The following is a 12085-nucleotide window of genomic DNA, read 5'->3' on the forward strand; positions in this document are numbered from 1 at the left end:
AAAAAAAAACATAATTTTTTAATTTTATTATACATATTTAAATAAAATAATGGAAAATAATACTAAGCATAAATATATCGTACTAACGTTAATAATTCACTCTTACAGCTCAATGCTATCGGATCACTATAATCAACAGCAGAACGATGTACCCTCTTATTTGGGGGGGAATGGCAATAATTATTGGCAAGAGTCCAACGTAAATTATTTCAATTATCAAACGGTCAGCGATAATATTGAATCATTATCGAAGCCGAACTATGTTGGTATGGTGCCACAGCGTGCCGAAGAAACTCCAAACGAGGCCACTGAGGGAGCAGGGTCTTCACAAATCGTCGATTTGGATACGAAGGAAATAAAAACCGTTGAAACCGACATAGATATGACACTCTGCCCGGTAATTAAAAATGAGACACCCGGCGAAAATGCTGTTTTAGCAAATGCAAATGGTGAGGGTGCAACAACAGCCGGCAATACAGAGGCCTTGATCGAGGATATCAAAATGTTAACCAGTACGAATTCTATAGGCAATGAAAAAGATGTTGGCAAGGTGAAACCAGACGATACAACGCTGCATGAATGGGCCATAGACCTGATGAAGAAATACCGACCGGGTCTGTTGGAAAATTCGCCTAAAATGGAAATACTCTTTTGTATACTAAACGAAAGTGTCAAACTTGGCGACAGAGTGCTTTTGTTTAGTCAGAGTCTATTAACGTTAAACTTAATAGAGACATTTTTGCAAATGACACGTATGCCGGATTCGGATATGTGCTGGGGGCGTGGCGTTTCGTACTTTCGTAAGTGTATTAGTTTTTGTTATTTAGTAACATTTTTCTTAATCTTTATTGTTTGTGTCACGCACTATTAGGTCTGGACGGTTCTACTACATCGCAAGAACGTGAACGGCTCGTAAATGAATTTAATTCCAATACAAATGTAAAATTGTTCTTGATTTCAACTAGAGCTGGCTCGCTAGGTATAAATCTTGTCGGCGCGAATCGTGTTATAGTTTTTGATGCCAGTTGGAATCCCTGTCATGATACACAAGCAGTATATAGAATTTACCGGTGAGTTATATACGCTCTAAATATAAACTAAACAATATTTTGACAGTTCGAATGCCATTTTTTTTCATTTTAGTTATGGCCAAAGAAAGCCATGCTTCGTTTATAGAATTGTAATGGATAAGTGTTTAGAAAAGAAAATATACGATAGACAAATTAAGAAACAAGGCATGTCCGATCGAGTAGTCGATGAGTGTAATCCCGATGCACATCTCTCGATAAGAGACATCACCAATCTCTGTCATGATTATGATGATGATGATAAGAGTCAGTCAGAGATACCGGAATTCACTACACCGCTCGATTCATTCGAGGATGTTTTAATACGGAAAATTGTGGAACAGCATAAAGGCGGCTTATCCAAGGAGCCATTCTTCCACGAAAGCTTGTTGATCGACAGAAAGGAGAAGAAACTGTCACAGGCTGAGAAAAGGCAAGCACACCGTGGCTATGAAATGGAGAAGAAGGCGAGTGTTAAACAAAACTTTAGTGTGCCCATTAAGAATCAGTATCGCATTGTGCGTAACGACGGCAGTATTGTGACGCGTCCTGTTGCGTCGGTAAATAAGCAATGCAAAAAATTCACTGGATTAATAAGAGATTGTAAAAAATATTTCAAATATCATAAATTTTTTGCAAACTTTTACAGATACGACCAATGCAAACAACTAAAACAACAACGGCGACCAAAAGTGGTGGTATACGTACCACCCGCTGGATACCAGCTGAGGTATGGCAACGGCAAGGCATGACGGCACAAGAAATGACGTTGCCTTTGGGTAAGCACTTTGCGTTTTTTAATAAACATTTGGTTTTACGTTAGCTAGCAATGTTTTTTTTTTTCCTTACTCCACAGACGTTGTTATACCCACACATTCGAATGACAAATCGAATATAATTTTAAAGTCGGGACAGCGAGTCATGGTTTTGAAGTCCGCAAAAGGCATTTATATGCAATTGGAGAGTGGCAAAATTATTGCAATTCGAACGTCCAGCAAGGCGGCAGAAGTGAATAAGACGGACAAGGATGAGGTGATTGATATCACAAATGAAGGTGATACAGCTGAGAAGAAAGGGGAAGAGGGCAAAACTGAAATTGCGAATCAAAAAGAAAGCGACAGCAAAGCAAAAGGTAAAGAGTTAGAGTAAACACAAGCACCTGTTTCAACACATGCATTTCATTATTGTTTCAATTCAACACAAAAGTAAGAGAAAATATTAACTTTGGCTTCACCGAAGTTATAATAACTTTTACAGGTGTATTTGTTGTAGCATAAAAGGGTATAATAAGATATATATGACATATATATGCTATAGTGTTCCGATCTGGAAATTTTATTCGGAGTTAGTAGCGTTGTCTTAGACAATATTTTATGCCAAATTTCGTGAAGTTACCTCGTTAAATAAAAAAGTTTTTTATACAAGAACTTAATTTTGACCGTTCAGTTTGTATGGCAGCTGTATGCTATAGTGGTCCGATATTGGCGATTCCGGTAAATGAGCAACTTCTTGGGGAGAAAAGGACGTGTGCAAAATTTCAGGTCGATATCTCCAAAACTGCTTGGTGTTACACACTTTGTGGCCAACTTATTTCAAGTACCCCCTGTTCGGGGTATAAAAATATAAATACTTTGAGTGTAGACTTTTCCAACAACACTGCTGGGTTATATAGCCACACTTGATTAAATATATATGCAAAGGATATATCAAAATTAAGGTAACAAACAACACAACAAAAATTTAGTTCGGGAGTTAAGTAGTAGCTTCGGAAAAGACAGCGATTAGCTGTGATTTGTATCAAAATAATAACAAAAACAAGAAATAAAGGTCTAGCATACCTTCCATATATAAAGAAGTTTGCTTTCAGGAACTTGATTTTGATCGTTCATTTTATGTGTCAGCTATATGATATAGTGGTCCGATATCGGCGAAAAGGAAAATCTTAGAGCGATATCTCAACCGATATCTGAGGGACTAGTTCGTGTATATACAGACAGCTCATCACCCTGTTTATTTATGCATACATATATTTTATAGGAAAAACTTAATATACCCTGTTCAGGGTATAAATACACTCAACAGTTCGACCAATTTCGCTAACATTTTATAAATTAACTATTAACAATGCCTATTTCTTTTTAACAATTTCCCAGGATCTCAAAACACTGAAACGACTGAAAAATCGGCAGGTTATGACAAAAGTACTAATAACAATACAAAAAAGTTGGTGGAAACTAACTTAACTAAAGGCAAGGAATTCGTACAGCCAAATCAGTATAAAGCGGATATGCATTTGCAAAAGGATGATATCAATAGCAAATTTGACAGTTTGAAAAAATCTGAACAGAAAACGAGTCAACAAAATATTGAGAAAGTCTACGCAACACATACAAATGATAGTACCACCAAACAGGAGTTTCCCAATACAGCGAGGAGTGCCCAAAAAGTGCTGGCATCGAAAGCGCCACAGCAAGTCGACGACGCTTTAGCTTTAAAAAAGCACGAGAGCAGCCATCAGCAGCAGCAACAACAACAGCAACAGTTACTAACTCAACATCATGAGCAGGAAAAGGAGAAGAAGGATTCTATGTATCCTTTAAAGCATGGCCTTGAAAAGAATAACCCACCACAGAACACACTCTTAAATCAGGTATGCTTTTTTTGTTAATTCTATGACACAAAGGAATAAACGCAAGTTTGAACACGTTTACTTTTTTTAGCAGCAAAAATGTCTACCACAATATAATAATAAGCCATTGGTGGATCCTGCACCATATCCTTACAAGCAAATAGGTAATTATCCATTTTGTGGTCTGCCACCACCCGATCTTTCGAAATATGCGAATCAAAGAGGTACGTAGAACAGCGAAATGCGAATAGTTTAAATTTCAAACCACAAATTTTTTTTTTAATCACACAGGTGACATGATAACAACACCGACTGAGTCTTTTCAGACCTGTAATTACAATAAACGAAAACTACAAAAAGAGTTGCCAATACCAACCGATTATACGCCTTCACCCACATCCTCATCATCATCAGCTTCAGCCGCATCAACAGCATCATCATCATCGTCCACATCACAGAATCAAAGCTTAAAACATAGTCATTTAAATGCAGCTGCTGCTGCTACGGCCCATCAATCACCATACTCGCAATCGCCCTATTCATCATTATTCCATCAGCAGCAGCAACCAAAACTACACCTGTACGGATCAAATTATAATTTAGACAATGAGCATTATAGTAATTTAGCCCAAACTTCACATAGTTCACAAAATTTGAATCAAAATCATAGTCTTATTGGTGACACATTTGGTGCCGTACAAGAGAATAGCACAAGCCTTATGCATGCCGGCGGCAGTCAAAATGTGTCAGCGCCGTGTGATTATTCCACACATTTTCCCGACTACGCCGCCTATAGTTCGTACAACCATCCGCATTATTTTCCACATTTTGCCAATTCATATGGCAATGGTTCGTCAGCACCGATTGGCACCAATCCCTATCACCAAATGCATTGGTCACCCTTAATAGCGCCAACTTCAATAAATGAGCAATGTAATCCTGTACACTCGTCCGTTTATCCTCAAAATGGTGCGCAACATAATCAATGGCATCACAAATTATAAATATTGTAGTTATTTAAGTAAAAAATATCACCATTCAGCCACAAAAAGGTTTTAAATTAATTAATTTAATTGCATGGTATTATCGTAAATTTGAAATATAGAATATAAAATAAAAAAAATTATTAATTAAATAATGTACTCGAGCGTATTACTTTTGTTTTTAGTGTGGAAATGAAGACGGTATATATAAATCAGTTTCGAATTTTAAAACGGAAATTGACTTTCTAAGCCATCTTCTGAACATTGAAAAATGGTGTACTGTTATTTGCCATCTGTTATACATCCCATTGTACATTGTTGTTATTTTGAAGAGTTGCCAGATTTTGGAAAACTTGTTTGTGTGTTTCTCCAAAAACTTAAAATGCAGTAGTTAATAAAGCCTCGTTTTATAATCCCTTATACAATTTTTGAAAAAAAAAAATTACCAAGTGTTTTAACTTTACTTAATGTATTTTTGTTTAAATTTTTAATTTTGCTCTGTTTTGATAGTAACAAAAAAAATTATTTATATACATTAACCCTAAGTGCGTCGCAATAAAATGCAACGAAATTCAACAATGAATGCAACTCTGCATTTGACATGCGCTCACCACGAATACCATTGTTACATATGTACACGTTCTAAACTTGATACATTTCGAAGTTAGTATCCTATTCTGATTGGATGTATTGTATTGATACACATTAGCTGTTTAGAAAACATATATATAATTTTTTTTTGTCAATTCAGTGTGCTGTATAATTTGGAATTAATTTTCAACAAATATTTGTGATTTACAATAGTCTGTGAAATTTTCTAATAATATGAAATATATATGAAGTGAAAAGAAAATAAATAATTGGCAAACATGTAAAGAAATGCAACGTCTTCTTTCATTTGTTGGGAGATCATCGTCGTCGGTACCTTTTCGATAGGTACGTTGTTGTGTTCGTATTCGTAATTTTTAAATCGGGACTGAGAAGAAAGTGAAAAGGAATTTATTAGCAAGTGAATTTATACATAGTACACCTGAACGAAGGAAAGAACACCAAACACGCACAAACATGGCAGATTTGGAAGCTGTGCTGGCGGATGTCAGCTATCTGATGGCCATGGAGAAATCCAAATGCACACCAGCAGCAAGAGCTAGCAAAAGGCTTGTTTTGCCTGACCCCAGGTAAGTGTGTGTGTATACATAGGTATTCATTTGCGATATATGAATGAATGTATATTAGTGCAGGTAGTATTCCCCCAAAATACGCCCAATTCAGCATGCAAAGCACACAGGCAGCCACATTAAAATTTCTTTTATTTATTTTATTTTCTTTCCACAACATTGACTACACAACAAAATACGCAAACGTTTGTACATATGTACATATGTACGAAAGCGATTTTGCTGACTAACTAATCGAATATTTCAATTGTATACACTTTATTTCATTTCATTATACATGTGAGTATATGTTATTTGTGCTCATTTTGTATCGCTATTTAGCAATTAAAGTACCCACTATCTCTGTTTTGTATGGCATATGTATCCCGTACGCGATTTACATTTATTTTTGCACAATTATACATACAGCTGTGTAGGCTATACCATTGTCCAGTAGTTGATAATCGAAAACTTCAGAAGTTCATGAATTGAAAAAATGCATGCAAAAATATATATGTATGTATATATAGAAATATATACAAATACCCACTACCTACTATGTACTAACTGCAAAAACAAACATATATTTGTAAATATGTTTATATACAAAAACATAACATCACAGAAGTGTATGGAATAGTGTAAGTGTCCATATATTCGTGTGTCGTAGGTGGTCTCAATTTATGCTAGTATCAAGTTCATATAAGCAGTGTTGTTGCATTTAGCTGCTACATTCATAACAAAATATTTTCACTTCGCCACTGATACTACATATTACATATTACTGTTGTATTTATGTATGTATGTGTGTAACTGGGATTTACAAAGGATAAATGACAAATATATATATACATATATGTATATGTAGCCATTATCACAATGGACCTGGAAGCGCATTTCAGTTTAAGAAAATAACAGCTTCATGAGAGTTTACATCACATCCTCATGGTTATGAAAAAAAAGAAGATGATTTTAAATTTTTGTAGCACAATCATATCCTTTGGATATGTTTAGTCCACCCACTGTGGTACACGTTCTAAATAATATGAATATATGATTTGTGAATTACGATCAAAGGGCATAATGCGCGTATATGTATGTACTTATGCACTATATGTTTAGGATATACTCTAATAAATGAATATCGGGACTGGCGGGATCCGCATAGGATTCGATCAATTTTCTCACATACTGAAGAATTTATGTATATGGATTACATAATTAGATGCACTTATGTGGCTTATCACATACTTACATATACATATAATATAATTGGTTTGCGAAATAACCAATTATACACTGAACGGGTATATTAAGTTTGCCAAGAAGTTTGTAACACGCAGAAACAAACGTCGAAGACCCTATGAAATATATATTGTATTTAGCCACGGCCGTTTGTCTGCATATACGCGAACTAGTTCCTCAGTTTTGAAGATATCGATCTGAAATTTTGCACACGTCCTTTTTTCTCTAAGCAACATTCTCCGAATTGTTCCGATCGGACCACTATTGCATATATGAGATTGCCATACAAACTGAATGATCAAAATGGAATTCGTGTATGGACACTTTTGTATTTGTGCAACGTATTCTCTTTGCGGTGAAACCGAAGTTAACGTTTTCTTCTTGTTTTGCACGCGTTTGTGAATAGTTGTACTTTATTGTTTTGTTTGTAATACTTTAGCCATCTATCCACTATCACAAAAATGTATGTATGTATGTTCGTAAGATAAGGAATTCTTAAAGTGTTTAAAGTTATATACATTACAATAGATTGGAGTTCTGGTGACGCTTTCATTTCCACATACAATATTTATATAAACCATTTTAGGGATCTATGCATGTATTTAAAAAAAAAAAAATGATGTTTATTATATTTAGTTACATATGTATGTATATGCTTATAGAGATTTTAATAAATTTATCAAAAACTGTTGTGCTTCTATATTTATTTCTTATTCTCTTTATTTTAGTCCAATTACTTTTGTTAATTTTTATATCGATTTCATTATATAATATATTAATCTCTATTCGTTGTGCGTGTATGATTGATAATGATGCTATGCTAAAACAGTGCGTGAATTTTAAGGTGGTTTGTTACTATACAAATAAGTTTTAGCGCAAATGATTTGTTTTATTTTTTATTAATCGTCATAATAATTACTTTAAACAGCGTCCGCAGCGTGATGTATAAGTATTTGGAAAAGGAGAGCGAATTGAACTTCCATAAAATATTCAATCAAATACTAGGTAAGCATTGCAATTAATATTTATATGTTGAAAATATTTAGATTAATATGTATTTTTGCCCTCTAGGATACTTGCTCTTCAAAGACTTTTGCGAAAATGACTCCGAGGAACCAATACAGCAGCTAAAGTTTTATGAACAGGTTGGTTAAAAAAAATAAATATTTCACTATTTATTCATTAGTTATTAGTATTTTTGTTTAAAAATTAAAATCAAGAAAACACTTTAACTCCGGCTGTATCGAAGCTATAATACGCTTCACAGGTGCATTTTTTATAGCATAAAAGGGTATAAAAGTGTCATTTTCTTGATTGTAATCGGTGAGTTTGTATGACAACTATATGCTATAGTATAGTCTCAACATTTTTTCGGCGTTTGTAGCCATGCTTTAGACAATAATCCATGCATTCGTGAAGATATCTTTAAAAAAAAGTTTTCCATATAAGTACTTGAATTTGAGCGCTCAGTTTCGACAAATGAGCAGCTTCTTTGGGAAAAAAGGACGTACGTAAATTTTCAGAAAGTTATCGCAAAAACTGCGGGACAAGCATATATACAGAGAGACGCGCATAGCCAAATCGACTAAGCTCGATGCACTGATCATTTATACATATATTATATAGGGTCTCCGATATTTTCTTCTAGGTGTTACAAACTTTGTGACAAACTTAATATACCTTGTGGGCATAAAAATAAATAATTAAATTTAAATTTAAATAACTATTAAATTTCCAGTTAGAAAACATCTTACAATATCATTTTCCACTACTATTTTTTACAGATAAAGAATTTTGAGAAAACGGAAAGCTACGAAGAACGTAAAGAATTAGCACGAGAAATATATGACAATTTTATCATGGAAGAAATGCTCTCTCACACATACGTAAGTGCAATTTAAACTGTTTTAATTTGAACTCAAATACTGTTTTTTTTTATATAAATTCAAAGGAATATTCCAAAGAAGCTGTAGCCAGTGTACAGAAATATCTTTTAAAAAATGAAGTACCCGTTAATTTATTTGAGGTAATGATTTATACTGCACATATTCGCTTAAAACATTGCATGAATTTATTGAAATTACATTTGCAGCCTTATATTGAGGAGATTTTTAACCACCTAAAAGGAAAGCCGTTCAAAAAGTTTTTGGAGAGGTAAGTCAATATTTGTTGTAGCAAAATATATAATATCCAATAACTAAATGTTTTTCTTGTAGCGACAAATTCACACGTTTCTGCCAGTGGAAGAACTTGGAGCTTAATATACAGGTACATCCTTACTTTTTTATTTGCATTTCGCACATAATAATTATATTATAAATTTTCACGTGCAGTTGACCATGAACGACTTCAGTGTACACCGTATTATCGGACGCGGTGGCTTTGGCGAAGTGTACGGCTGTCGAAAAGCCGACACTGGCAAAATGTATGCCATGAAATGTTTGGACAAGAAACGCATCAAAATGAAACAAGGCGAAATGCTGGCGTTAAACGAACGAACTATGCTGCAAGCAGTGAGCACAGGGGTAGGTGGTGAATAATAATACACATTTATATGCTTTATTTTTTATTTTATTTTTTTTTTAAATTTATTGTTTGTTTTTCAGATGGATTGTCCTTTCATTGTTTGCATGACCTATGCATTTCATACACCCGACAAGCTGTGCTTCATACTTGATTTAATGAATGGCGGCGATTTGCATTACCATCTTTCACAACACGGTGTGTTCAATGAGGATGAAATGAAGTTTTATGCAGCTGAGGTACTGTGCTGAATTTATTTATATATATTGTATTTTTTTTTGTGATCATATTCTTACCAACTCTCTTTATAGGTAATTTTGGGCTTGGAACACATGCACAAACGCTTTATTGTCTACAGAGACTTGAAACCTGCAAACATTTTACTCGATGAAAATGGGCATATTCGCATATCGGATTTGGGTTTGGCATGTGATTTTTCGCGCAAAAAACCACACGCCTCAGTGGGCACACATGGTTATATGGCGCCAGAAGTGCTTTCGAAAGGCACCGCCTATGACTCATGTGCCGATTGGTTCAGTTTCGGCTGTATGCTGTACAAATTGCTTAAGGGTCATTCACCGTTTAGACAGCACAAAACAAAAGATAAACACGAAATCGATCGAATGACCTTGACTATGGTGAGTTTCTTGTTAGTGCAATGCAATGCTTTAATTAGTGCATGCAGTTGATAAAACTACAAATTTTTTTTTTTTAGAACGTTGAATTACCCGACTGCTTTACGCCCGAATTAAGAAGTCTTTTGGATTCCTTGCTACAGCGGGAGGTTGATAAACGACTGGGGTGCATGGGTAATGGGTAAGTGATATGTGACACATAAATATATAAATTTTCTAACATTAATGCTTATATCTATTTGATATACCACGAAACAAATAACAACAAATTTAGTGCGGATGAAGTGAAGATGCATCCATTCTTCTCAGGTATCGATTGGCACCAAGTCTATGTTCAAAAATATACACCACCATTAATACCACCGAGAGGCGAGGTTAATGCCGCCGATGCTTTTGACATTGGCTCCTTCGACGAAGAGGATACGAAAGGCATTAAGCTAACGGATAGTGATCAAGAACTATACAAATTCTTTCCACTTACAATTTCCGAAAGGTAAATAACTAGCAAATACATATAATACATGATAAAATATATAAAACTGAAGCATATAATAACTTGTGTTGTCTGCAGGTGGCAACAAGAAATCGCCGAAACAGTATTCGAAAGTGTTAATATTGAAACAGATAAAATCGAGCAAAAGAAAAAAGCCAAACAAAAGCAACATTTCGATGCCGACGAAAAAGATTCGGACTGCATTTTACACGGTTACATAAAGAAGTTAGGCGGCTCTTTCGCTTCGCTCTGGCAAACCAAATACGCTAAACTTTATCCAAATCGGTAAGCGCCTATAAATTTGCAAATATTTGACACGCTCTTACTTATATACTTAAATATAAAATTTTATAGATTGGAGATGCACTCGGAGAGTGGTAGCAATAAGCCAGAGTTGATCTTTATGGATCAGATCGAGGATATTTCCTCCGATTTCATACATTACAAAGGAGAACAATGCATACAAATACGCGTTAACGATGGATCTCGTGATGGACGAATAATTCTAACAAATTCAGTTAGTATACGCACACACACACATACAATCTGTTTTTGAAACAAATAATTTCTAATAACTTGATTTACAGGATGAAATCGGCTTAAAAGAATGGGCTTTCTCCTTGCGCTCGGCTCATAAAAAATCACAAGAGCTTTTAGGTTCGATGGCACGGAAAGCGGGCAAAATCTATGGCAGCGAACGTGATGGCAATAAATCTTTGTACATATTAACGGGTAGCAATCCAATTTCCAAAGTCTCAAATGGATCCAACTAGCAAATATGCAAAGGACATACAGGACACTTGCAGATGATGACGTTGATGATGGGGGAGTATAAGCAGCAATCGAAGCAACAAAAGAAAAAGCACCAGCAACAGCGCCAACTCCAACTCCAACTCCAATTCGTATTTCAGTTTATTAAACAAACGCTTTTTTTATTATAATGTGTAACATTTTGTAGACTATTTTTTCATGATGATTGGTTTGATATACTTTTAACTACTGTTACTCGAGTGTAAAATAAACCAGAAAGTACTAAGATCTAACAAACACACATACATACATACGTATATGCTATATTAGAGAATATAACAAACAAAAAAAAACGCAAATTATTATTGCACAAGTGGAGCAGGCAAAATGCATGGATAAATCGACTGAAAAGTGTGAAGCGCATAAATGGCAACCATAAAACCTTAGCGTTCTAGTAATTCCCAACATTTGACTTGCCAATGCTTACGTATACACGTAAATCCATACATACATACATACATACAAACAAACGAGTACATTAGAAATGGGTATATCAAAGTGTTAATTAATTATGCGCTCATTTTGTGACGCAATATTATGTAT

At 34.7% G+C, this 12085-nt stretch overlaps 2 protein-coding genes across 5 annotated transcripts in view; both read left to right on the plus strand.

The window, feature by feature from the left end:
* LOC118683211 (helicase ARIP4) overlaps positions 1-4838 on the plus strand; it is a 46299-nt gene extending 41461 nt beyond the window's left edge. For 2 of the 4 annotated variants that reach the window (XM_036375414.2, XM_036375413.2), the window contains exons 3-10: positions 109-800; positions 872-1070; positions 1144-1627; positions 1717-1846; positions 1924-2199; positions 3221-3717; positions 3788-3920; positions 3988-4838. In XM_036375414.2, coding sequence (XP_036231307.2) covers positions 109-800; positions 872-1070; positions 1144-1627; positions 1717-1846; positions 1924-2199; positions 3221-3717; positions 3788-3920; positions 3988-4700 — 3124 coding nt within the window. In that variant the 3' untranslated portion in view covers positions 4701-4838. The remainder of the gene's footprint in view (positions 1-108; positions 801-871; positions 1071-1143; positions 1628-1716; positions 1847-1923; positions 2200-3220; positions 3718-3787; positions 3921-3987) is intronic. The other 2 variants (XM_036375416.2, XM_036375417.2) reach the window with 2 other exon arrangements.
* Positions 4839-5356: 518 nt separating this feature from the next.
* On the plus strand, positions 5357-11787 carry Gprk1 (G protein-coupled receptor kinase 1). The gene is made up of 15 exons (XM_036375513.2): positions 5357-5857; positions 8010-8086; positions 8153-8226; positions 8866-8967; positions 9033-9107; positions 9174-9235; positions 9298-9349; positions 9415-9606; positions 9688-9843; positions 9916-10242; positions 10320-10420; positions 10514-10732; positions 10811-11017; positions 11087-11249; positions 11320-11787. The coding sequence occupies exons 1-15, from the start codon at positions 5745-5747 to the stop codon at positions 11503-11505; spliced, it is 2106 nt and encodes a 701-aa protein (XP_036231406.1). The 5' UTR covers positions 5357-5744; the 3' UTR covers positions 11506-11787.
* The last annotated feature ends 298 nt before the right edge of the window (positions 11788-12085 follow it).

Source organism: Bactrocera oleae, chromosome 4 (assembly GCF_042242935.1).
Source record: "Bactrocera oleae isolate idBacOlea1 chromosome 4, idBacOlea1, whole genome shotgun sequence".
Classification (NCBI taxonomy): domain Eukaryota; kingdom Metazoa; phylum Arthropoda; class Insecta; order Diptera; family Tephritidae; genus Bactrocera; species Bactrocera oleae.